Source organism: Trichoderma evansii (assembly GCF_050947405.1).
Source record: "Trichoderma evansii strain SZMC 28006 chromosome Unknown GGI43scaffold_4, whole genome shotgun sequence".
NCBI lineage: Eukaryota > Fungi > Ascomycota > Sordariomycetes > Hypocreales > Hypocreaceae > Trichoderma > Trichoderma evansii.
In genome coordinates, this window is record NW_028145202.1 from 1884914 (window position 1) to 1910298 (window position 25385).

At 46.6% G+C, this 25385-nt stretch overlaps 10 protein-coding genes across 10 annotated transcripts; 5 read left to right on the top strand and 5 right to left on the bottom strand.

Annotated features, from left to right (window-relative positions):
* Positions 1–800: 800 nt before the first annotated feature.
* GGI43DRAFT_398785 (TPR-like protein) lies at positions 801–4570 on the bottom strand. Its single transcript, XM_083205256.1, has one exon. It carries the CDS (start codon positions 4117–4119, stop codon positions 853–855), a length of 3267 nt encoding a protein of 1088 aa, XP_083063599.1. The 5' UTR covers positions 4120–4570; the 3' UTR covers positions 801–852.
* Positions 4571–6572: 2002 nt separating this feature from the next.
* On the top strand, positions 6573–8298 carry GGI43DRAFT_299283 (transferase family domain-containing protein). The gene is made up of 2 exons (XM_083201511.1): positions 6573–6586; positions 6669–8298. Exon 2 carries the CDS (start codon positions 6861–6863, stop codon positions 8220–8222), a length of 1362 nt encoding a protein of 453 aa, XP_083063600.1. The 5' UTR covers positions 6573–6586; positions 6669–6860; the 3' UTR covers positions 8223–8298.
* Positions 8299–8316: 18 nt separating this feature from the next.
* Positions 8317–10126, bottom strand: GGI43DRAFT_421299 (uncharacterized protein; the record flags this gene model as incomplete). The annotated part of the gene is made up of 5 exons (XM_083207934.1): positions 8317–8366; positions 8437–8735; positions 8802–9107; positions 9181–9906; positions 9978–10126. 5 exons carry the CDS (start codon positions 10124–10126, stop codon positions 8317–8319), a joined length of 1530 nt encoding a protein of 509 aa, XP_083063601.1.
* Positions 10127–10853: 727 nt separating this feature from the next.
* Positions 10854–11906, bottom strand: GGI43DRAFT_421300 (nitronate monooxygenase; the record flags this gene model as incomplete). The annotated part of the gene is made up of 1 exon (XM_083207935.1): positions 10854–11906. One exon carries the CDS (start codon positions 11904–11906, stop codon positions 10854–10856), a length of 1053 nt encoding a protein of 350 aa, XP_083063602.1.
* Positions 11907–12091: 185 nt separating this feature from the next.
* GGI43DRAFT_398799 (Mss4-like protein) lies at positions 12092–13630 on the top strand. The gene is made up of 4 exons (XM_083205257.1): positions 12092–12708; positions 12774–12823; positions 12875–12938; positions 12996–13630. The coding sequence occupies exons 1-4, from the start codon at positions 12657–12659 to the stop codon at positions 13244–13246; spliced, it is 417 nt and encodes a 138-aa protein (XP_083063603.1). The 5' UTR covers positions 12092–12656; the 3' UTR covers positions 13247–13630.
* A 361-nt stretch (positions 13631–13991) lies between these two features.
* Positions 13992–15656, top strand: GGI43DRAFT_398801 (zinc-dependent alcohol dehydrogenase family protein). Its single transcript, XM_083205258.1, has 2 exons — positions 13992–14647; positions 14705–15656. The coding sequence occupies exons 1-2, from the start codon at positions 14477–14479 to the stop codon at positions 15581–15583; spliced, it is 1050 nt and encodes a 349-aa protein (XP_083063604.1). The 5' UTR covers positions 13992–14476; the 3' UTR covers positions 15584–15656.
* A 216-nt stretch (positions 15657–15872) lies between these two features.
* Positions 15873–18161, top strand: GGI43DRAFT_299337 (tetratricopeptide repeat protein). The gene has a single exon (XM_083201513.1). The coding sequence runs from the start codon at positions 16278–16280 to the stop codon at positions 18006–18008; it is 1731 nt and encodes a 576-aa protein (XP_083063605.1). The 5' UTR covers positions 15873–16277; the 3' UTR covers positions 18009–18161.
* GGI43DRAFT_299336 (putative mitochondrial cytochrome b2) lies at positions 18162–20058 on the bottom strand. The gene is made up of 3 exons (XM_083201512.1): positions 19824–20058; positions 18566–19750; positions 18162–18499 (listed from the first exon to the last, which is right to left on the bottom strand). The coding sequence occupies exons 1-3, from the start codon at positions 19948–19950 to the stop codon at positions 18315–18317; spliced, it is 1497 nt and encodes a 498-aa protein (XP_083063606.1). The 5' UTR covers positions 19951–20058; the 3' UTR covers positions 18162–18314.
* Positions 20059–21544: 1486 nt separating this feature from the next.
* GGI43DRAFT_299479 (uncharacterized protein) lies at positions 21545–24571 on the top strand. The gene is made up of 6 exons (XM_083201516.1): positions 21545–21949; positions 22085–22220; positions 22274–22382; positions 22451–23925; positions 24004–24045; positions 24113–24571. The coding sequence occupies exons 1-6, from the start codon at positions 21908–21910 to the stop codon at positions 24286–24288; spliced, it is 1980 nt and encodes a 659-aa protein (XP_083063607.1). The 5' UTR covers positions 21545–21907; the 3' UTR covers positions 24289–24571.
* Positions 24455–25338, bottom strand: GGI43DRAFT_299374 (uncharacterized protein). Its single transcript, XM_083201515.1, has 3 exons — positions 25294–25338; positions 24942–25225; positions 24455–24854 (listed from the first exon to the last, which is right to left on the bottom strand). The coding sequence occupies exons 2-3, from the start codon at positions 25092–25094 to the stop codon at positions 24621–24623; spliced, it is 387 nt and encodes a 128-aa protein (XP_083063608.1). The 5' UTR covers positions 25095–25225; positions 25294–25338; the 3' UTR covers positions 24455–24620.
* Positions 25339–25385: the final 47 nt, after the last annotated feature.

Genomic DNA, 25385 nt, shown 5'->3' on the forward strand with positions numbered 1-25385 from the left:
GCTCTCTCCACGTCTATGCAGGCGCGATCATATCGCAGAATAGCTCTTTGTTCAGCTTAGAAAGTGCAAACCATAAATTGCTTCAGAGCTCTTCCTACTATCATGGCATAGGTATCTGCAATTACGAGCACAGTCGCCCTCTTGTCAATGAATTATACGTGCATACCAACAGTAGAACACTATACAAGGTTAGTCTTATTAATCCATGTCAAAAACAAGGTTATGGGGCGAAGGTAATAGTCTCAGAAAACTTATATAGCATATGCGCCATCCAGAGAATTCCATCGCCTAGAGCCAGAGTCCCTTGAAATTTCTGCTGCTGGTTTTCCTCATGTTAGTCGCTATATCTATGTACAGTATACTACACCAACTACCTATATAGAATGCCCCATGCGCTATGCTAACTACATACATGTAAACACCTAGGGATTCATAGGTGTGAATCAGTGGATTTCCTCTATAATAAGACTAGAAAGGAATATTAGAAAGATTAATTAATATTTGGATCTTATGGTCTATTGGCTGACCAAGACTACAATCAATTTCATTACACAACAGCGGGATGGAAACTTCCAAGATTTATATCTATATACAATCTCTTAATTTAAATCCTACTACCATGACTACCTCTGTGTTCTTGAAAGTACTGGGGTGGAACTGTTCTCCGGAAAGCTGTCTTGCTCAGATAAGCTTCAGTAAGATAGTATAATAGCGACTGCACTTAACCGCGAGTTGGATGTACGAGATACGCACTCGCCCAGCACACTTGAAATCGCCTGTTTCGATTTTCACTAAAGGAATAGAGAATATGCGTGTTCAATTGAGCTATAACTCCCTGCCTGCTCTTTTCTCTCAGGTAGTTCGCGAGACTATTCCGGCTTTCGCCTCCTCTTTTATCTTAAGTATCTGCTGCTGCATGTCCGCAGCCTCTTCATATTTGCCTAGACCCCTAAGCACGACCACGAGGTCACTCATGCTATGAAGTGTTGATGGGTGGCCTTTCCCAAATACCTCCTTTTTTGGCTCGAGTGTCTGCCGATGTAATTCCTCTGCCTCTTCATATTTGCCCAAGTTAATAAACACTTGCGCGAGGTTACTCATGCTATCAAGCGTTAAAGGATGTGTTTTACCAAACACCTCCTCATATAGCTTAACCGTATACCAATATATCTTCTCTGCCTCTTCATATCTGTATAACTTTAAAAGAACAATCGCAAGGCCATTCATGGTTTCAAGTGTTGATGGATGGCTTTTACCAAACACCTTCTCCTTTAGCTTAACTGTTTGCTGATATATCTTCTCTGCTTCTTTATATTTACCTTGTCTTCTAAGCACAAGCGCAAGGTTATTCATGCTTTCAAGTATTGATGGATGATCTTGCTCAAGCGTCTCCTCCTTCTGCCTAAGTGTCTGCCGATGCATTGTCTCTGCTTCTTTATTTCTGCCTAAATTAGAAAGCACCGTCGCAAGGTTATTCATGCTATTTATTAGTGATGGATGGTCTTCGCCAAACGCCTCTTTTTTTAACTTAATTATATGCCAATGCATCTTCTCTGCCTCCTCGTGTTTACCCAAATCAGAAAGCACAATCGCAAGCCCATTCAAGCTATTTAGTGTTTTCGGATGGTCTTTACCAAATACCCCCTCCTGTAGCTGAAGGGTCTGCCGATGCATCTTCTCTGACTCCTGATATCTGCCTTGTCTCTTAAGCACAATCGCAAGTCTATTCATGCTAAAAAGCGTCAATAGATGATCTTTTCCAAGCGTCTTCTCCTCTAGCTTGAGTCCCTGCAGATGCATCCGCTCTGCTATTTTATACCGTCCTAGTAGATGATTTCCCTCGGCCACCTTGGACAATAGATTAATTTCTGCGTTCTTATCTGTGGAACATTCTGGATGCTCTAAGACAGCCTGTGCGTGCGGTAAACACTTTACCCATAGGGCTTTGTTCCTATAGTCTGGAAACGGCACCACCCTATCAAGTCGTTGTACCGCATACGTTATGCTCCCTTCCAGGTCTCCTTCTTTCTCTAGCCAGTTTCGCATCGCCAGTCGCACAAGCCGGTGCATATCAAATGAATCTTCTTCCTCCCGCTGAGTGATGAATGCATATGCCTGTAATATTCCAATTGCGTCTATAGCCTTTAATTTCATAGCCATAGGTATAACAGACTTTGGAATATCCTTTTCCGCTAAGACACTCATGAATTTAAGATACTCTGCTGCTAGCTGGTTATGCTGTATAATATGGCTAAATGAAATAAGCCACGTCGTAGCCACTGGGCTCTTTTTATCTTGATGTCGGTCCTCAAAATCTCTGCTTAGTAATTCAATCATGTCCTTAGGCTCTGACTCGCAAAGTTCGAGATAATCAAGAGTTGATATATATTTTGTAGCCATATATGCCGATGCTTGCCTGATTGCTAGCGGTAAGTTTGCTAATATATCAAGCAGCCTCTTCGTGGCCATTGCATTGCTCGTTTGGCTCTCCTTTAAACCTTTCTGTAGCAGGCTGAGGGCTTCACTATCGGTCATTTGTCTTACATTAAAAATGCTTTCTGCATCCAGCCTTATTGCTGCCTCATGGTTCCGTGTTGTGAATAGAATTGAGCCTGTTCGACTAAACGGGAGATAAAATGAAAGTCCAGCCGCACCAAAGAGCAGGTCTGTATTATCTGCATTATCGATAACCAAGAGCCAGCTACCGCTTCTCTCTTCGCCCAAGGCAGCCTTAACAAGCAGCTTAACATCAGCCTCTTCATCAATTTGCTTAATCTTGAGCTGTTTGCCGATATTGCGGTAAGCGTTTTCAAAGCTCATTGCGTCTACCGCCGGTACCCAGAAGATGGAGCAGTCAGGTTGCTCGTTATGAAGTAGATAGACAGCCTCTAATGCAATCTGTGTCTTACCGACACCCCCGAGACCTTCAATAACAGTTCTTTGGCAGTCGTCCTTGTTTACGCCCGGCCGAATTTTTTCCATAAGCCCTGATAAAATAGTTTCTCTTCCAACAAAGTTCTGGTTTCGTCCAAATGGAACTAGAAAGAGGGATCTCAATGATTCTTGAATAAACCGGCCACGACCTCTGTCCGTTTGAATATACTGTTCAAGAATTGCCTTTGTTGCAGATGCTGCCGTTGCCGCTGCGAAGTGCTGCCAGAGCTTGTTCTTATGACAGTCGGCATAATCGCACACACCTTTGACCACAATACATGGTAATTCTTCCCATGCCCCAGCTCCCTCCATCTCAAACGCAATAACCTCTTCTTTCTCTGCGATCCTGTCCCGGTCTTCTCCAGATTTCATAACTGTATCGCCCGATGCAACTGCACCAATATAGATAGCCGGCTCCTGCTCCTTGTCTTGCTCCTTGAGACGTTTTCTCACCACCACTAGGTAATCTTCATCGCATCCCAAATCATCGCATGACGAGCTAAGGGCTTCATCACATACTGGATCCTTTCTTCCGTGGCAATGATTGCAGATGCACGCCACTGAGTTACGGTGCTTATGGCGATAGCTTGACTCAAATAACTTGTCTTGAGATATCCCAGGATATTTATATTTATCTTGGTATTTCACAGCCTTTTGTTGGAGCTGGTTAAGAAAAGAGGCGGTTTTTTCTAAAAGCTTGTCTCCACCTCTGCTTGTAGTGAATTGTGCCAGAAAGTTGCGAATATTTTTATCATGTTTCCTTAAATCATCTTCACCGGTCTTGCGCATAAACCCATCTGGATATTTTCTGCCGAAATCGTATTGGATAATAGACTTGCTAATGACCACATCTCCGAGGAACATCTCGCCTTGGCTATTAGACGGCACGCCGCCACATATTCCCGCTATGATGACCAGCCTGAGAGCTCCGTAACTGGACCGCATGTTAGCGGCGGCCGCCGCCGCGTTAGCTTTGCCCATCTGGGATAAGAGAGCTAGAACAATATTATGTTTGCCAATGCGGCCTGTTGTATAAGTATTGAGGTCTCCGATTGCTCTTCCAAATATGTCCCCATCCTTATCCCAGAATTCATCGAACAGGAGGACGACCGCGTCAAACTCGAGTGGTAAAGCGCAAATGATGGCGACTTCGAAGTCTTCGCGGCTGGATGGTCGCTGCAACATGACGGTGATCTATTAAACCTTATGTCAATGGCTTCGGCAACCCGAAAGTTTAATACTGAAAGGCAAACGGGCTGATAGATAATATACAAGTGTCGCGCGGGGAAATAAAGAGGCAACCCGATTGTGAAACGGCAACCCCTCTGGCTTGGCTGAGTCAGCTGTTAGATGTGTTTCTTTGCAAAGGCCGGCGGTTAACGATAGGCTCCTGAAGGAGATTGACACCAACGCGAAAGCTGCAGCCGCGCAGTGCTTCCGGTCTGGAAAACAACTCCTATCCCCATTCTACACAGGTTGTCGGGCATCCCACTATTACTTGATCAACAGAAATATTATTCAGCATCCCAATTTCGCTATTCAGCACTCCAGGCGTGGCTTAACAAGGCCGTTAACACATATAAAAAACATTTAACCACTAGAAAATACTTGAAGTAATAGAAACAGTGGAGGAGGCAGTAGAGGCAGTAGTGGAAAAAGATTAAAATAGCTGCAATTTGATAACACTAGCAACAGCTGGAGTGCTGGATAATGAAATTGGGATGCTGAATAATATTTCCCCTTGATCAAGTACGCCTAAGACACGCAGCACGGGTCGCCAACCTCGACCCGTAGTACCCAATCGTCTGGAGGATCCAAACCCTCACGGACCTTGCTCCCAAAAGCCAAAGACCACGCATTCTACATCACCGACCCGGACCTTTTCCCGCTAGGAAAGGATAAGGGAGCCGAAACCCATGCCAAATACTGCGCCCAAATACCCCGAGGCGAGATTATCTCGTACTCTGACGGGTCCCAGCTCAATGGGAATACGGATTGGGGAACTATTACCTATAATAGGTCCACCCACAGAACCACCATCGAGGAGCTAAATAAAGCCGATGTCTTCGACACCGAGATCACCGGCGCACTCGCGGTGGCGCAACTCACCGCGTGGTTCCTCGAAACGCAGCAAATGGACACCAGGGTCCACCTTCTAGGCCCGGAGGGATGCGCTGAATTCCAGATCTTCGTCAAGAAAGCGCTGTCCTACGAAGGGAAAGAACACCCTGAATCCCCCATGCTCGAGACCCCCTATGCCTCCATCCAACGAGACGCCCCGGTCTATCAGGCCAGGCCCAGCACACCCGGCCCCGAGCCAACCCCCCGGGGAACCTTCCTCCGGGCCCACCAACGCCGGGACCCCCGGGGCTGGAATCACCCAACCAACAGAGGAGCCCGGCAGCCAGCCGACAAGCAGCCAGCCGACAAGCAACAAGCCAACCAATCAACCAAAGAACACAGGGCTTAAATCTCCTGAGCAGGCTACCCGACCAAGGGTTACAGGTGGGCAGCAGGACGGCTTGGGCTGCCGTTTTTTGGGCGCGTAGCCCAATTCCTATCCTTTACAGTATTAAATTATATGCAAAAATGGTCAAATAGACTCACGGCCGTACAAAAATAAAACTAAACCAGCCGGATTTTGCGATCCGATTGAAATAGGAGGGTTTGAGCAAAAATGAGCTACCCTGGAGCCATTTTCCCCTACCTATTTGGAAACGGGAAAAGGAGCAATTGTAAAGGATTACTAGGAAACCATATAAACAGACGAAAACATGTTGATTTCCTAAAAAATTGACGTAAACATAAACGAAAAGAAAAATCTCTCCGCAACGAAGTAAGCGCGATCTTATAGCAGACGGGCTATTTGCTAGGCTCAGAAAATGCAAGTCATATGATGTACATGTAAGAAGGTGTGGACTTCAATCTGATTCCTAAAAATAAGACCTCAAATGTTCTAGCTTCATTACATCAAAAAGCCATCGTCTCAATACCAGCCTGGTTTCTCATAAAAAGCGCAGGCAAATATCCTCGCTCTATATCTGTGCTTAGGAGTGGCGCGGGGTTCATACATGTATGTAACATTGGATGCAGGAAGCTGCTGTTGTTTATATAAGCTAGTTAAAAGCAATCCATTTTTTGAGATAGTGTTACACCACCAACAAAAATAATGCCGCGGTGGAGCAATCATATGTGTCCTTTTTTTTAATCTCTCGTTTCAACGGGCGACAGTTCAAAGGCGCCAAACACCGAGCATCTAATTGCTATTGAAGATAATAGAGCGAGGGCGGGATCCTGCGGATATTGCGGTGGATCCTCGGTCTCATTTCTATAAAACTAAGAGCACAAATATAGCTTGTAAGCAGCGGAATATTAAGAGAGACTAACTTGTTTACAACAGTAGTGCTATGGCTCAAGATTTGAAAGAACATGGAACTATTGAGCTAAATTTAGTAGCTACCTACAGTCATATAATAGTTGTATATTTAATGCGGAACTTAATTGGAAACTAATAATATATCAAATCCACCCTCGGACTCCAAAATTTATACAGTACGCATTCCGGCTCTCTCATCTTAGTGGATGATCTCTTAATCCATCGCTTTTCATGTCACATTTCCAGGCGCAAAGGGTCAGGCATACATACATGTAGGTAAGACACTAATCCTTAGAGTGCATCCATCGCTTATCGCAATCAACCTCAAGGTGAGACATCTTTGTGACTATTCAAATAGCGTAACTTTTGAATCATTTGCAAGTTGCATAAATAAATACTCGTTAAGTGAAAGAGGGGAACTACCTACTCCCTCCGCCAGCCGAAACTCTTTAAAGCTCGCTGCATCGCCATAGCATATCTCACGTCATCAGTCGCCGCGATCGCAGACAAGCTCAAAGTATAGTCTATTATCTTCTTCACAGATATCACAATGGAGGACTTTTCCAAATACCAGGATGTCATAGGACAACTCATGTTCCTCAAAACTTACACCCAAATCGTCCTCGGCTTTCCCACGCCAGAGATGGCATCCGACGAAGCCATTACAGCAGACCTTGAAGCAGCAGCAAAGAAGCTCACAGATGCGTTCCCTTGGCTCTCGGGACATGTTATTCACGAAGGAGTCGCTCCAGGAAATACGGGCCTTGCGAAAATCGTCCCATATGCTCTAGGGACGCGTCTCACTCCTGTTGTGGCAAAGGACTGCCGCAAACTTTGTCCGTCATTTCAAACCATTGTAGACGCAGGTGCGCCAATGTCGATGCTTGATGGCGAGATCTTGTCCTCGCGACAGGGAATTCCCACTAGTTACGACGAGTCAATTGAGCCGGCACCGGTACTTCTCATCCAGGCCAACTTCATCGAAGGCGGTGTACTCGTAACATTCGCAGGCCAGCACAATATTGTCGACATGAACGGCCTTGCCCAGTTGATTCGACTTTTCGCAAAGGCCTGCCGGGGCGAGGCGCTAACGCAGCTTGAACTCGAGCAGGGAAATCGGGATCGCAGGAATGTCGTTCGACTTTTAAACCCGGACGAGCCCAAGGCCGATCTCACCCCCTATCTCGTTCAGAAAAGAACGCCGGATTCAAATGCGGCTTCCAGTCCACCACCTAACAGCAAATGGGTATACTTTCACTTCCCTGGCTCAAATTTAGTAGAACTCAAGCGTATTGCCTCCACGCCAGGCTCATGGATCTCGACTGACGATGCCTTGTCCGCTCTGGTCTGTCAACGGATCACGGCTGTACGCATTCAGCGCCTTGGGTCTGGTTCGCCTGGAGCAAACGTGATTTTCTCTCGGGCCATTAACTCGCGGCGCTATTTGGAGACCCCGGTCCCTCAAGAATACATGGGCCATATGGTATTTTGCGTCGATCAAACACTGCCACTGAAGGACGCTGCCGGCGCTATAGATGTCTCTGTTCTCGCTGGTAAGTTCCGTGATGATATCAGAAACTTGCAGTCTGTTGCAATCCACACCTTTGCAACAGCGGTAGCAGAGAGTGATGACAAGGGTACCATAACGTATGGGGCGCGGCTGGACCCTACTAAGTACGACATCATGTTTTCGAGTTGGGCTGGACAGGGGCTATATCAGCAATCTTTCGGAAAGCTGGGGAACCCGCACATCGCGAAAAGACACAAGTTCAAGCCCATGGAAGGCCTTTTATACTTTATGCCTAAAACCGACGCCGGAGATATCGATGTGGCCGTATGCTTGAGAGAGGAAGATATTGATCGCTTAAAGGTGGATGAGGTTTTGACAAAATACGGCAAGTATGTTGGCTGAGGACTTCCAGGATGGATCTTCAATGTGGGTGAGATATGTGAATTAAAACTGGGAGATTACACAATTAGCAAGTTAAGAAACAATTTAGCTGTCTTTAGCTGCCACTTACCCTCTTGGCCGAGTCAAGATGGTGTAAAAAGTTATCTGATCAGTCAGTTAGAATGCGTATCCTTTGCAGAACTACCATCGACAGTAAAAAGAAAACGCGTCATACCTGAAATCTTCCAGCGTCTTGAGAAGTCTGATACAGCATGTCTGAGGATACCCTTGTCTTCTATCGACAGCCCATCCGTACAAAGCTCATCTAGGTGAGCAGCAGCACCGTATAAACAACACAGACCTATAAAGCATGGTCTGGTGCTGTTGAACCAGCCATGCTTCTGGAGCCATTCGGATTCGGCACGGCATGTCTCTATGATCATATTCCGTGCGCAATTGAAGGTTAATGTGGACTTTGGATTATGCCTTGATACTTTATAGTAGTCATTCGTGCGATATAGCATAATCAATGCACTTCCAATCATGGTTAGAACTGATATTCCACGATTTTTCTTTTTAAAAGGGTTGTGCGTTGCTCACCTAAGAGTCATACAGATAGTTTCGCAAATAGGAAAATTACTTCCTTCACTTGTACGGATGTAGTCACCAATTTCACTGCACATCTCTCTTTCCACCACTTCGTATTTGGTAAAGTCACAACTTCTTATAGCCCTCAGCGTATCGCCCATACGAATAGCATGGTCTGCTCGAGCCAAGAAATTTCGAATAGCATCTTGTGAGTAGAGATCGGCTTGTGTTACCCTCAAGATCGCAGAGTTTGGGGGGAGATGAGCCTCTTCTACTAGATATGGCAGGCAGTGATCGATAGTAGATAGAACGATGGTACTGTTGCATTTAGATTAGATCGATGCTTCACAATATCGTGCTGATAAGAACGACCGCCGTGCTTGTAGCTTACCGATCTAACAAGATAATTGCGCTCCAGTGGAGATCTAACTCTACTTGGCTGTGATAGTCTTTGATAGCACTGTTCTTTGAACCTGCCACATATTCGCTGAAGCTGAGTCGACGAATGAGGCCAATGCATATTGTCAAGGTTTCATACGCTTCCCTGCCTAAGCCATGGCCGCATGCGTACATCGTTAAGATAATGCCACATTGTAGCAAAACGCGGACTTGAACATCTGGAGATGACTGTAGAACGGCAAAAAGCTGCCGCGCAGTGCGGTATAAAGCACTCTGTGCCGGGTTAGGTGAGTACGCGCAAAGGCCCTCCGAAAATACATGCATAGAAAGAAGCAATAGTGCAAAGTCGTCGTGATTGGCCGCATCGCCCGAGATAAATTGCGCTGCTTGTCCGTAGATAGTATCTTTGTCCAAAAAAGGAAACCAGTGATAGGCAAGACTTATATAGTTGGCCACAACATCTGTTACGTGAATGGAGGCATGGCCAAAAATGTCTCTGACGAGCTGAGATAGTGGTGGTTGGGAGGAGTCCCCTTCGATATAAGAGCCGTGATTTGAGCAAGCCGCCCAGATCAAATTGCGCTCGCCTATAGGGGATAGATGGAACCGACAAGAACCGAAACATGATGTTAACATATCAGCCGTGTCATTGGATATCGGTACCAGCCCGCGGGCTGACACATCAGTCTTTGTTGGATAGACACATCGAATTGATTTCCTAATAGCCATGGCGTTAATGTTGTGCTGATGGTCAACAGATACAAGTTGACGGCGCGATAAGAAGCCTACATGGAACAACGTGAGCACTGAGGGAGGATCCTGTCGCAACGCTGCTTTTGGCGCCGGCAGTTTAGACACGTCCCGGGAATGTAGCCGGTCCGAGTAGCCGAGACTTTGACTTCGTTGTTGCTCGACGCCAAGATTGCCGGATCGGACATACTGATACAAATGGATACGTGACTTGGGAAGACAAGGCGAGGATACAATACTGGGCAGGATAATTCGGGCTATCACTGGCGAACGTGTAACTCGTAGGTTTGCGTATTGGAAAAGACCAAGAGACACAAGGGTTAATATGCCATCGGCCGACCCTTGTCAAATCTAGTCCGCCACCTCGGGAAAGCTAAACATTGATTAGTACGCAGCTGCTTAATTAAACAGGGTACCAGTACATGGAAGAGTAAAGAAACACAAAGTAAACTCTGGCTATTGCTGAGCTAACTCCCAAGTATCGATACAGAGAATAAAATGTCTGCCAATGGTGGCGTGCGCCAGCAGTCCTAAAGAGTGTCTAGTTCTACAGTGCGATGCAAACTGTCGAGCTACCGACCCGCTCGAGGCAGCTCAGGAGCAGGCGTCGGACGATCCCTGTCAGTGGATCCAGAGTGCCGATTGGGCAAAATGTAAGAAGTATGCTGTGTGCGCCGCCAAACGACGGCTACTCCATGATATGCAGTGTCAGGTCGGGAGGATCTAGATGTAGAGACACTTACTGGGGCACTGGATCTGAAATGAGTCATGTCACTGGCGATTATCTCCGAGAGGACCAAATAAACAATCACTCTATATTTCAAATCATCACAAATTGGTCCGGTAACTCGCCCATGGCGCTTTGTAATGCTCTATTATCGTATCAATACGGTAAGTTGCAACTACTACATTTTGCTAGACTAGCAATTTTGCATCGTGTAATCTCCTTCTCGCATCTTCTTGCACTTGTTTTACAATATCAGCAGCTGGTTCCAATTTTTTGACCAACCCAACTCCTGCCCCTGCCCAGATACACGCAACGTCTCTCGTGTTAACTTCCTCTACCAGGGACCGCTCAGTATCGCGGTAGAATTGTGTCCGTACCGAGTCAATATCCATCCCCATCTCTCGATTATTGTAGATCGCGCCTCTCAAACATCTGCCGTCGTATAGCTGTGGCCAGGGATTTGTGCCCCAAATGTCGTCAAACACCCGAGATCTCACAGTCGACTCTCCACCGTCAGATGCTGCGAAGATTTCCTCGCGGACATCTGAATCCATAACTGCCTCCTCTGCTCCAATGAATCGAGTGCCTAGAACTGCACCCTCAGCTCCAAGGGTTATGGCTGCCGCTACTCCTCTCCCATCCATGATGCCACCAGCTGCAAGAACTGGGATGTGAGAGAGCCCATGCTCTTTGAGAGCATCTGACACTTCCGGAACCAGTGTTACTACACTTGCCCCTTTTGCATGGCCATGGCCGCCTGCATCGCTTCCTTGCATTACCAATGCGTCTGGCTGGCAACTCTGAGCTGCTTTCAAAGCAGCATTGACACTTCCAACTTGTATCCACACCTTGGAAGATGAAGTTACTTCTCGTATTCCTTCCGTCCAGGCTTGCATCTGCTGCGCACTTCCGAATGAGAGCCAGATTACTGCAGGCTTAAACCTTGCAAAGATCGGTAGCCAGCGTTGGGGTGTACTACCAATGACGATAATACCAACTCCCACTGGAAGGACACCGAGGTTTTGGTTGGCAGCCATGAAGTCTTTCAGTTGGGCTTGAGCACTCTCCAGCTCAGCTTCCAGTCCGAGGGGGCTGCCTGTAAATCCAATCTGTCCTAGACCTCCGCTCATAGTAACTGCAACTGCAAGTTTGCTGGTAGCAACGCCACTCATTGGCGCATTTGCAATAAACGGAAGCTGGATCCAAGGCAGATCACGCTTCATTCTGCTGATATAAGACATGGTAATGGAGCCCCAGCGTTGACGTAAGGTAAGGGAGTAATTATGTAGTAGAAATGTATCTTAATGATTCGGCTAAAGAATTATTAAAGAATTGGTAAGATGCAGAATTTCCGCATCCAATGTATGTTTAAAGCGTCCAAATTGTAGACGGGATAGCGTGGTCCATATATGTATGCACTACCGAACTGAATATAGTACTCTACTTCTAATCTGATCCGCCCCATGATACACAGGATTTTAGCTCATTGTATAATATACAATCCATTTTCTATGAAAACTCTATCTTTGATCAATAATATATAATCGCAGCCGAATGGTAGAATACAAATTACATAGCTCTGGCGCAGATCCACTCAGTGCGAATTCATGCATTTGTTGCACCCACGCCGCATTATGTAATCGAGGATACGTGCAATGTAGGCAAAACGCCAAGCACTCCTCCAAATATATGGGACTTGAATCGGCAAATATATCCGGCTAGGACCGGAATAAAAGCTATGGAAACCCCTCGAAAATAGATGAAATTGATGTTGAACCCACTGTATTTGTGGCCATGGCTGGAGCCCTTCATCGGACCGTCGCGGGCTAACACGGACTATCGCACGAGGGGAGGTGTCTTCGAAGCAGTGGTGAATAGGGATTTAAGAGGGCACGTCACCCCGCGCACTTTGGATGGAAGAATGTACGGTAGAAGAATTTGTGCCTTGAATATAGAGTTATCGACCTTTTATCCGAAACGTTCTGCCTAAAATGCCTCTTTCTGGAAGTTGCCTGTGCGGAGAGATCGCATACTCCAGCAGCAGTGAGTTCAATATTTGCCGTGATTCCAGATTTACCAGTTGTCTCCTAATACAAGGTATCACACAGGCGAGGTGCCCAAGGTGACGGCTCTCTGCCACTGCGTCGACTGCCAAAAGGTATGTGCCACGATAGAGAACAAGTTGAATTGCACCACTAATACCGCGCAGTGGACCGGCTCAGCATACACCTCCAACGCTGTGGTTCCCGAGGACGGCTTCCAAGTCACGAAAGGTAAACTCGTTTCCCCATTAACCTTGAAATTCTGTATAGAGACCTAATTGAACGCAGGTGAGCCCAAGTGGTACGATACCACCGGAGAGTCTGGCAACAAGAACAGGCACTTCTTTTGCTCCAACTGCGGCTCCAGCCTGTATGGAAAGCTCGATATCATGCCTGGAGACATTGTCATCAAGGCTGGCTCATTGGATAACGGAGCCGCAAACTTGAACAACAACATTGGCGTTGAATTCTATTGCAAGGACAGGATAGGATTTGTCCCTCAGCGTGAGGAAGCTAAGCAATTGCCTCGATTTATTTAGACTCCATAAAGGATAGCGGGCTGTATATATAGATGTTTATTATTTCGAGAATATTATCGTTGCATTACGTGATGGAGGTACGTCCCTGGCGAAGATACATGTAGTATACAATAAAAATGACTGCGACTTTAGCTGAAGAGAAAGACGTGGGCTATTCAAAGCCTACAGCCTAATACCAATGCCCTTAATTGTTTAGCATACACGTCACCCTCATTGAAGCTACATGTATTAAACAAATCCACTGAAAAACGTCGCTGCTTAAAGTCATTTGTGTCTGATGGGTACCAGCAATAACAAATCAATTTGCGTCACCTGCGGAGTACATGCAGTCTACGCATATGAGGAGAGAAATCGAGGGCGAAACACATTTTACACATATTATACAGTACTTGATGCGTTGTGCGTCAATAACCCCTTCAAACACCCTCAACTCGTTGTGGACGACACCAGGAGGCGTATATTGGCGTATTACCTCGACGATAAGGAGGCTGCATTGACAGTGTGAGCCAATTTTGAGGGCAGACGGTGTACGCGAGGTGCCGAGCAGGGGTCGGCCGACCCTAGCTTCCGTTCTAGAATAGCATTAACCGTTATACTGACAGGGGTCGGCCGACGCTTGTGGCTGTTCGAGCCAATGAGATTGATCCCGTGTCACTTCCTAAAGTAGCGCTCGAATGATTTAATGCCGTGGAGCTTTGTTTGGCACGATTTTATTGCAGGCTCCTCCTTTGAAATCAAGCTTTAGGGATCGGACAATTAGTTGGAATCACCATGTATCTCATCTGTCCTAAGCTGATTCTGCAGATGTGGCGAAAGGGGAAACAAACTCTATCTTACACATCAGACAGATTGAAGACGCTCTCCAAGCCACCTGCAACGCTAGATGTGTAAGCTGAAAAGTCGTCACCCTTGACAGTTAGATGGCTTCACTCTAGATTTATGGAGACTGTACTACATCGTTGACGTATCATTAATAATGCATAATGTGTCAAAGCGATGCTTGACATCGAGTGCTCTCAAGAAAGGCAAAGCGGCAAGTTCCATGATACCATTATGAAAAACTGGGGCGAGTCCACAATGAATCCGCTTTCCACATCATGATATAAATATCTGTCGATAGACGCCAGATAATGGATTCTTGCCATTGACCAAAACACTCAAAGCACATACAAGTTACTACACCACCATCAATTCACCCTAAACAGCTTCATACTCTTACACTCTATCACAATGGCTCTCCCAACTACTACCCGAGCGTGGTCTGTCAGCGAGATCAAGGAAGGCACTTTCGATAGCCTTGTTCAGAAGGAAAACGTTTCTCTTCCCAGCCTTGGCGATCACGATGTATTGGTTCAGATTGAGGCCGTGTCTCTCAACTACAGAGATTTGGCCATTCCTAGAGTAAGTAAACCCGGAAAAGATGGTGCAATGGCTTTTGAGATTTAACTTGGCTGATAGGGACTCTACCCCTTTGTAATTAACCTTCCCGTTGTTCCCGGGTCTGACAGCTCCGGCATTGTCCTTGCAACTGGCCCCAAGGTTACCAAGCTGGCCAAGGGAGACCGAGTTTGCACCCTGTTCAACGAGCACCACCAGACCAACCCAATTACTCCTGACGCCGTTGCAAGTGGCTTCGGTGGTGCAATTGACGGCACCCTGCGCGAGTATGCCGTTTTTGGAGACCACGCTCTTGTCAAGGCTCCATCCACTTTGAACGCTCTTGAAGCTAGCACCCTTACCTGCGCTCCCCTTACCGCTTGGAACGCCCTCTACGGACTGAAGACCGTCAAGGCAGGCGACTGGGTCTTGACTCAGGGCACCGGTGGTGTAAGCCTTTCAGGTATCCAGTTTGCTGCTGCTGCTGGCGCGACCGTTGTCGCCACTACATCTACAAAGGAAAAGGCCGAGGAATTGAAGAAGCTGGGAGCCACACACGTCATCAACTACAAAGAGACTCCTAACTGGGGCGAGGTTGCCAGATCTCTGACTCCTGAAGGCCTTGGATTCGACCACATTCTCGAGATCGGCGGCCCTGGAAGTCTTGAACAGTCGCTCAAGGCCATCAAGCTGGAGGGAGTCATCACCATCATCGGATTCCTTGCAGCATCCGACAAGCAGCCCCCTCTGATGGCTGCTCTCAGCCACGTTTGCACTGTCCGCGGTATCTTTGTCGGTTCCAAGCAGCAGTTTGAGGAAATGAACCGGGCCATTGACGCTAATAAGATTAAGCCTGTCATTGACTCTAACATCTTCTCGTTTGATGATGCCAAGAAGGCGTACCAGCATCAGTGGGAGCAGAAGCACTATGGAAAGGTTGTGATTAAGATTGCAAACTAAAACGGAAATATATAGCATGGAATTTTTAGCAATAGTGTTATTTTTATAAACAAATACGAGCCCTTTGGTTGAATCTTGTTATGGATCTCGCAAGTTGTCCGTCTCTCGTGATTCATAGTAGTCTCTCTGGATATATTGCCTATCGTGTTCATTCTTCTTCGCTATTGTTTTGATGAGCCTACTTTGATCAGAGATATGTGACATACAAGTAGATATTTGAGATCCGTCCAATAGAGATACAGAAAATGGCACTATAATTAGTTATCGATTTAATTGAAGTTACATACGTAGTTGTTGCGTTCAAGATCCGTCAAAAATGACTAATACAAGCTGGCGTCACCCCATCCAGATCGATCTACTCTAACAAGGGTCGGCCGAACCTAGTTGATATATAGAACGCGGGGAGAAGGCCCCAGTAAAGCAGTTTAGAACTTCAGCTACGAAATACTATACAATCACTACCGGCGCATTTGTGTGGAGTTAGCATTTACTTAAAGTGGTGACATATTGTTACCTTTTTACGCCAAGTGGATTTGTAAGTACGAAATTGAATGGCTGTGTTTAGACTAGGCACAGCTACACGCTTAACCCCGCGTTGCTACAAAGGTTACGTCGTCAGTTGAATTGCAAGAAGTCTTCACTTGATATACATAAAAAATCATTTTGAAGCTGCAGAGTAAGCAAATATTCGAAGATGGAAGCCAAACTAGCCGCTTTAGAAGATGATGGCTACTTCGATCTTGGGACCTACCATCGCCCCATTACAACAGAAAGTCCCGACGCCCAGCGGTGGTTTAACCGGGGTCTCATTTGGGCCTATGGCTTCAATACGCAGGAGGCGTCAATCTGCTTTGAGAAGGTTATCATAGCAGATCCCAGCTGCGCCATGGGATACTGGGGATTGGCATATACTCGCGGCCCCTACTATAACAAGGCGTGGCGTTTGTTTGATCCTGAGGATCTTAAGACGTCCCTTGAAGCCACTTATATCGCGTCGCGAAAGGCATTGGAACTCGTGGGAAATGCCAGCCCAGTCGAGCAGGCTCTCATTCATGCGCTCGTTGCCCGATTCCCACAACGCACCCCGACAGATGACTACTCAGTATGGAATCGCGCATATGCTGATGCTATGGGAGTGGCATACAAGCAATTCGGCGACGATTTGGATGTTGCTACATTCTATATCGACGCACTCATGAATCTCACTCCGTGGGCCATGTGGGATCCGTACACCGGCAAGCCAGGGCCCAATTCCCGTGCCTTTGAGGCTGAAGCAGCTATTTTGCGGGCATTGAAGCAAACAGGCGCTAGCAAGCATCCCGGATTGCTTCATTTGCATATCCATCTCATGGAGATGTCACGCACGCCTGAAGCTGCCGTTCCTTCGGGAAATCTTCTACGGGGCCTTGTACCCGACTGCGCCCATTTAAATCATATGCCCTCGCACCTCGATATTCTCATTGGAGACTATCAAGCCTCCATTACCGCTAATACAGTCGCCGTCAATGATGATCGAAAATATGTGGACAGGGCCGGTGGTATGAGCATGTATTCTCTCTATCGAGGCCACAACTACCACTCTCTCATATATGCTGCAATGTTGTCTGGACAGTCAAAAATCGCCATCGAGAACTGCACACATATGGAAGATGCACTTCCCGCAGAGCTGCTCTCCATCAAGTCTCCACCTATGGCAGACTGGTTAGAAGCTTTTATTGCAGTTCGGCCTCACGTCTTGATCAGATTCGGCCGCTGGGGCGATATCATCAACCTTGAGCTTCCGGCAGATCAATCTCTCTACTGCGTTACGGTCGCTACAATTCAATACGCAAAGGGCGTTGCTTTCGCCGCTACGGGAAGAGTGGATGAAGCGTTGAAGCAGCAGATATTATTCAAGGAAGCTGTATCTCGCGTGCCTCCTTCACGAATGGATTTTCCAAACAAATGCATCGATATCCTCGCGGTCGGGGAAGCAATGCTGGCTGGCGAAATTGAATACCGCCGCGGTAATTACGAGTTGGCATTTGAGCATTTGCGTCGATCCATCTATTTGGACGACCATCTCAACTACAGCGAGCCATGGGCTTGGATGCAGCCCTCTCGACACGCCTACGCGGCTCTACTACTAGAGCAAGGCCGCGTGGAAGAGGCCGCCAAGGCGTACGCAGAGGACCTTGGGTTTGATGAGTCTCTGCCCCGTGGCCACCAGCATCCAAATAACATCTGGGCGCTGCACGGATACCATGAGTGTTTGACGTTGCTAGGACGAATTGCTGAGGCTAAGATGCTCGAGTTGCCACTGAAGTTGGCGACTTGTTTGGCAGATATTACCGTCCAATCGTCATGCTTCTGCCGGACAGTCAATCAGGGTGACTCTCAAAATGGAGTGACGGCATGTGGCAATGGCGGTGGCTGTTCATCATAATTATAGATGGGCATATTGAACTCTCAGTATCGATCGTATGTAGATTGAAAGCACTGGAGTTGTACATGGTTCAGGCATGTCCAGCAATACCTAGCAATAGATTCACATAGCGATACAGTATGCGTGCACCTCAGATGTGACTGCTATTCAAAATAAATAAAAAATTCTTTTATCATTTCATGAAGACTAATTGGTGGATTGGTGCATAACGTCTATAGAAACGCGCTGTCTCTCGAGGCCCCTCTATCCCTTTTATGGAGTCATTTATTCCCATCTTTCTAATCCAGATTCCTCCTCCAACGCCTCCTACAGCTTTGATCGTAACGAACTCAGCCATCCGGCTGATTTGTCAACTTTGCGCGCGTATGGATGTCTAATGCCAGGCACCATGAAGTCAAGACTGCTGGTGTTTACAAGATCCGGATGCGCATCTCTCATCAAATCTGTCATGCCACACAGACGCATAGCCGTCTCAATCTCTTCTTTAAGAACTGCGAAGAATATCAGTTATTATTCATGTAAACTCGAGTGATTGAAAAGAAGAATGCAAAACTTACCCCATGCTGCATGCTCGACACCCTCTTGGCCGTAGCTTAGGGAGTAGAGGAACGGCCTGCCCAGTCCAACAGCAGACGCGCCTAGACAAATAGCTTTTACTATGTCCGACCCTCGTCGAAATCCACCATCGATCAGAACTTCAAGCTGAGCGAATATCTCAGGACAGTGCTTCTGCAGCTCCAACAGGACAAGAATGGAAGGCGGTGCAGTATCAGCTGCACGACCGCCGTGGTTACTGATGACAATGCCTTGAACACCCATCTTTGCCGCCATAATGGCGTCCGCCGCGCACTGAATGCCTTTAATAACAATTGGTAGCTGCGTGATGCTCCGTAGCCATTTGAGATCATCCCAGCTAGTCGTCGGATCAATAAATGACGCTGCTTGGCGTGCAAAACCAGCACCTTTCTTGTCGGTTGTCTTGGTGTCAAAACTCGTACCAATTCCCGATAGTGCCAGTTGTTCTTTTGACTTTACACGCTCATCATCTTCTCGTTTTGGGATAACAGGGACGTCAACCGTCAGGAGAATTGCCTTTACTTTACCGGTAGCCTCGATCGTCCGGATGGCAGCTTCAGATTTGGCACGGTTCTTGTCCACGTATAGCTGGAAGAAGGCTTGTCGCTTGGTCTCGTTTAAAATTTCTGTATGGGTATATGAAGAGGGAGTCGCGAAACAGTGAATAATTCCCGCAGCATTAGCTCCTCGAGCCAATGTCAACTCGCCCTCGGCACCGCCAGCTCGCGCAGCACCTGTAGGTGATATAAAGACGGGGATTTCAAGGTCACATCCAAAAAGCTTCGTTCGCGCCGTCACAGTACCTACGTTGCGCAAGACTCTCGGGCGCAACCAGATCTGGCGCAGCATAGAGCTATTAGCGTCTCGCGTGATATTATCGTTCGACCCCCCTCTGATATACCCCCAAGACTTCTCAGATACAGCTATATGTGCCGCTTTTTCGAAGTCATCCATGTTAAAAATGTCCTCGAGAGCCGGCTTCTCCCCAGACTTCACCAACGCGGTTTGGGTTGAGGTTTGATTGGCAGCTTTCCAGTCTTCTGTTATTGTGGATGCGTCCAGTGATCCGATATGGCCTTTCTCTCCTAGTGTCTCTCGGATCAAGGAAGGTGAGTGTACTCGACCATACTCTTCAGTGGCATCCTTTCCGGCGAATTTATATATAACTAAAGGCGCGTAAGCTATGTGTATCTGAAGTACTGAGTTGGTTGCCAAACTTTGTTTATGGTTAACACGTACTCTCTTGCCCGCCAGGATGCTCTGGTGCGAATGCAGTCATATCATAGACCTCTCCATCGACAACAATCCATACATCACCCCTCTTATCGTGATGGAGAATCTCCGATGCGGCTATCTTTCTCACCATGATGTCCTATTCGGCCTGACTGACAATTGAAACGTTGGTAGTTTCTGGCGAGAGAAAATCTAGAGGTTTGCAGCTGTATTTTATATAAGCCCAGTCGGTGTGTAGATGCAGATCTCAGATGTCTTACTCCCCCGCATTATTTAAGCCTACCTTGGTAGTCGAAGTATAAACGCGGGGTGGAATGTTGCCATCTCTACCTAAAAAAACCTGCTGATATCAAGTAGTACAGCACATATTTGATTTGCCGACATCGCATCTTGAGGAAGCGCCACAAACAGGGGTTAGTGAGACTCGGGATCCCAAGCCGGTGCGCAACAGCTTGCTCTCGCTACTCACTAAACCGAGATCTGGATGCGGATATTGCTCAATGCCAATTAATGGCCATTCCCGCGGATTTAGCGCGGATATTAAGCAATTTAGCATTCTGATGTAAGCGAATAGCCGTTAAGGCAAAACAAAATTGGACAGGCGTTGATTGCTTGGACACTTATCAAGGGGAGAGACATTCACCGGACTAATACATGCCGAATTTGGTGCTCTTTTTTCCACCGCATGCCATGCTGCGAACATTTATTTCTTACATGAGATTTGCTTCAATTCTCAAAAACGAAGCGATTTCCTCTAAACGTACTCGAGCAATAAGACTTGAGCAGATCGCAGATGCAAGCACTTATTTGTTGTGACGGACAAATTGTCTGAGACCCGGCAGATGGCCGAGGTAACGCAAGGCAAAAGACGGTTAGCAACGGAACAAAATGCCATTTCATGATGTAATTGAAAATTTATTAGATACCGACATTGCCTTGGGCGAGTTTGATGCTCTTTGACATCGGGGAATTATAATAGATATCGCTTAAAAGGGTAGTGCTTTGGAATCTATAGTAGCGCTGAAAGAAGATTTTAATAGTTGAATCGGAATCGTGTCATGCTTCCCTCAAATCAATATAAATCCAACCCGACACTAGTTCTGAGTCAATCATATAATTGATCTCGATTGTTGTTCGAGAGCTGGATCTACAGTTTATTAATGTCTGCATGTCATAGTTCCAGGATATGGCAGCCAAACAAAGCGCTTGGGTAAATCTGATGTCGCAACATAATAATCTCTAAGATACCTACATCATATCTCTCCATGTCAATAGTAAAAGTGATGGGCATCGTATTACGGAGTACTCAGCAGTCAAAATGACAGGCTAGTGTAATATATAGTAATAGGTAGTACCATATTGAAACGAGTTGATTTTAAATTATAAAGCACTTTTGGCCTGGCCTGCTCACCTTATCTTACACACAAAGCTACGCTCCTGGCAATTGTAGGTACTGCAAGCAGCTACAAATCATCAAATTCCTTTATCCTTAGTATACCAGAACCACCCCTGCAGGAATAAACTTTCAATAACCTGAGTAAGTGTTCTCGCATATTATAGAGCAAAAATGTAAACATCTTATCAGTTGGCAAGGCAATGGCCATCTGTCAGGCTTAGGCATCCGTACCCAAAGTGCCCGGCACCTGCCTGCACCCGAAATAAAGGAGCAGGTTACTGTCTGGGTGCCTGAGGTACGCCCGCTGCTATTCGAATTCCTCCTTCATAATATCTAGATACAAAATTCTAATCTGATGTGCAACTTTTCATCCAATGCTGGCACAACTTCCTCTCTGCACGTCACTCTAATTCTCCTCATCCCTCTATCGCATCAAACAGGTCGCTTGCAGCCGCGGTATATCATCTCGCAGTCCAGTCACTCTTCCATTCCTGATTTTCGATTCTTCTTTTTATTTTCTGACATTTTTCTTACATTTTTCTCTCTCACTTTCTTACCTTCTCTATACGATCTCGTCGCAACACTAATCCACCACTACGTCAAAGAGACATTCCTTCTCAACATCACAGGCATTTGAGAAACCATTTCTGCAGCCAAAGCCATTCGTCAATATCTGTGATCTTGAGCTATCACAATGTCCGCCCAAAACCTTGAGGCCATCAAAGAGGCTCTGCTGGTAAGATCAATTTTATCCTATTTCGTTCTGCCTTTAATCATTGGCGTGAACAATATTTATTGGCTCTATATCAAGAAACAGTGACCTAGTGAGAAAAGATATACAAATATCTATACTGACATCTCTCAATTGTAGGCTGAGCTTGGCAGAAGCAGACAGGATGAACTTCCACTCAGCGACCACGCCAAGCGGCCAACTTATCTACCTGGTAGATCCGGTACTAGCCACATTCCACAAGCTCGCAAAGAAAAATTAGAGAGCAAGTGGGGAGGTAGGTCAATCAAGTATCGATGTCAAAGCATTGCTCTATCTGATCATGTAAAGTCAAAATTGTGGACGAAGAGAGTCAGCAAATGGAAGGCCTTGAGCTTGGCAACGCTCGTCCTTGGGCCACATTAACAAACCATTATATGGCACGCCATGCGGCTGAGTCGTAAGTCGATATACACCATTCGAGAAACTTGTGCTCCAGTCGTACCCATCTTCAATCTTTAATCCTAGCGCACCACCTCGGTTCCCAAGAGACGCAAGGCCTTTCAGGCCGTTTGCCATCCCCAAGCCACCTTCGTCCATCCGATCTACAGGGAGCGTTAGCAAGGCTCCTGCGCCACCTTTGCCCCCTGCTTCAAACAGGAAGGCGCCCGTTCATCAGATCACACAAGCCAGTCGAGGCACGACAGCGATGAGCAGCTCAAAGGTAATAGTAGAACCCAGCACTAAAGTTCAAAACGGAACAGTAAAGCCCCCCAATAGGCTCTCCAGCCAAACAGAGTCAAGGCCAAATCCTTCTACGCCGCTTCAAGTCCAAGAGCACATATTGTCACTGGGCGACTGCGAGATTATCAATGAGTCAGACAGTTCCTCGTCTGAGATTAAATTCATGTTGAAGGTGCAACTTCAAAAGAACAAAGGTTTGCTGTCGATGCAGTTGCCAGACAAGGGTACATCAGTTCATGATGTCCTGACTCTTGGCACCCCGGTAATACAAGGCCCATTCTGCCTAATCTCTAATGCTCAGCGAGAACGTCTTTACAAGTTGAAGTTTCGAACTTCTGCTGCTGCAGAAGGATTCCGGTACTTACTAAAAAGCCTTCAGCAATCGGCTCTATTCTTCAGAGAAACTAGCCTTGTTTCTCCGAAAGAAACTCCAACACCAACTGCCAACAAGGCACCCGCCACAAGCAAGACGCCTACTGCGAGCAAGACGCCTATTGCTAGCAAGACACCTACAGTCAACAAGACACCTACAGTCAACAAGACACCTACAGTCAACAAGGCACCTACAGTCAAAAAGACACCTACAGTCAAAAAGATGCCTACTGCTAACAAGACGCCTAATACTGACAAAGAGATCGTGGTCAATCCTCAAAATACCCTATCCAACACTGTGTCTCAAACAGCTGAAATGATTCTGGTGGCAGCTAATCACAGTGAGAAGGCTCTCTTACAAACACCAGTTTCCATCGAGCCATCCGTACAGCGAGATACTCAAGGAAGTGTGACCGGAGAGAGCCTGGTTGACACAGAGGATGACTTTTCTTCCAATCCAGCACTTACCATTAAGGCTGCTGCAGATCACATGCAAGGTTTAGTTCAGCAAATACTTTCTGACATTACCGCGGCTGGTATCAAAGTTCCTGAAAAGGGTATTGAAGAAATCGAATCAACGGCAATCTCTAATTGGATGGCACAAGGCTTCATGAAGACAGAGACAGAGTCTGATGAGCTAAAGGAAGAACTTGCTGAACTTCTTCGACTGCTGGTTCGTATCAGAAGAAAGGTACAGTTCAGGCACGGAAGCAACCATGTGAATTCCGTGTCTATCTCGAGCGAAACGCTGCAAGATCTCCAAGAGATTGTCGAAAAGCCGAGCAAGAGGATCAAGTACACTTCTACCGATATTAAGGAGCTGGAAGCACAGGCCGTATCGCGCCAAGATAAGATCAAGGCCTCGGGCTTACATGAGATCCAAAAAGGTTCGCCTCCCAAGAAGAAAATGGTTTCAAGCATAGCCAAACAAAAAGATCAGGTAATCTCTAGTTCTCGTCCTAAAGCAGCCGGAGGACTTGCGACATCTCGATGGGCTACTCCAAACGGTACGTTATGCCAGATATTGCTGGAGGCAAGCATAGGCGACTACATGTACTAAAGTTACTTCTACAGGATTGTCGGCCGCAAATGCAAAGCTAGAGGCTGTAAAAGAATGGGTTTCCATCCCTCCGAAAGCTCCATTGGCGACGGTTACTCCTAAGAACCTAAAATCGAACCCCGAAGGCTTAAGCTCCTCTCGGTGGGCGGACAAGCCTGTTGAAAATGAAGGCAAGTTTGCTGGTTTCTGATAATAGTGATATTTGAGAACGGTGTGGGTGGGGAAAGATATCGGTGGGTATAATTGGGATTCCTAACTGGTGGATAATGACTGCGGCTTTATATCTGAAAGGAATAGTGAAGGGACAAAAAGGGATGGGCCTATCTAGATCGAGACGAGGCTTAGGCTATGACCTTGTAATTGCCAGAAAGAGGCTCGTTAGGTGTACAGCTATATTTGAATGAAACAATGAGCTCCAGAAATGGGCTGTGTAAAACGAGCTGAGCTTGATTGCGGGCGCAGCGCAAATTTGTGCGAGTGATCCCGGGCTTGTATCGTGGCCATGCTGAGATGGCGGTGGTTTCAATCACTTTGTTTCATTTTTTGTCTACATCTTGATTGATACATGGAAAGAATCTGTTTTGTTTCCTCATCCAAGCCACCCTTGTCGCCTTCTGGGGCTAAGACTCGTGATACGAGGTCAATGACCTCTTGATATCGACGAAAGAAGTAAAGCTCCTCTGCTGCGTGAAGAACCTCTTGGACATGCTGTTTGTTGGCACCGGGCTCTAGGGGAAGAGTGATGGTTTGCTGAATCTAGATGAGAGACAATTGGTTAAGAGGGAGTTCTAAGTCTAAGTCCTGAGAAGGAGGGAAGTTTGTCACAGATGATGATGGGCTTACATTGCCATTCTCCACCTTGGCGCGGTAAGTGTTTTTTACAGCCTGGAAGTCATCCTCTGTTTGGCCGGTGCGTCTAGACTTTTTCTCAGCCTTGTCGTCCTCGGAGTCGGAGACTTGGATGTTGAACAGATCGTTTTCATCTGCGTCGGACATGGTTGGAAAGGGAAGGTTGGAGTGGATGATGGCGAATGTGTCTGTTAAGCGAAGTGAGTGACAGAATCTGAGTATGGCTTATTGATAGGTGGGGGCTCTGCTATATCGTATCGCCTGCAGATTCTAGCGCGCTAGTGGCTGTATTAGTTATCTCTTGGGTCTATTTTGTACGAGAATCGAGATGGATAGTACCCCATACATGCCAAGCAAACACTTATTTTGATGAAACGAAACACAGCCGCTGAGCCACGCGGGTGGCTTAGATGCTGAATTGGCTGGGCCAGCGTGGTG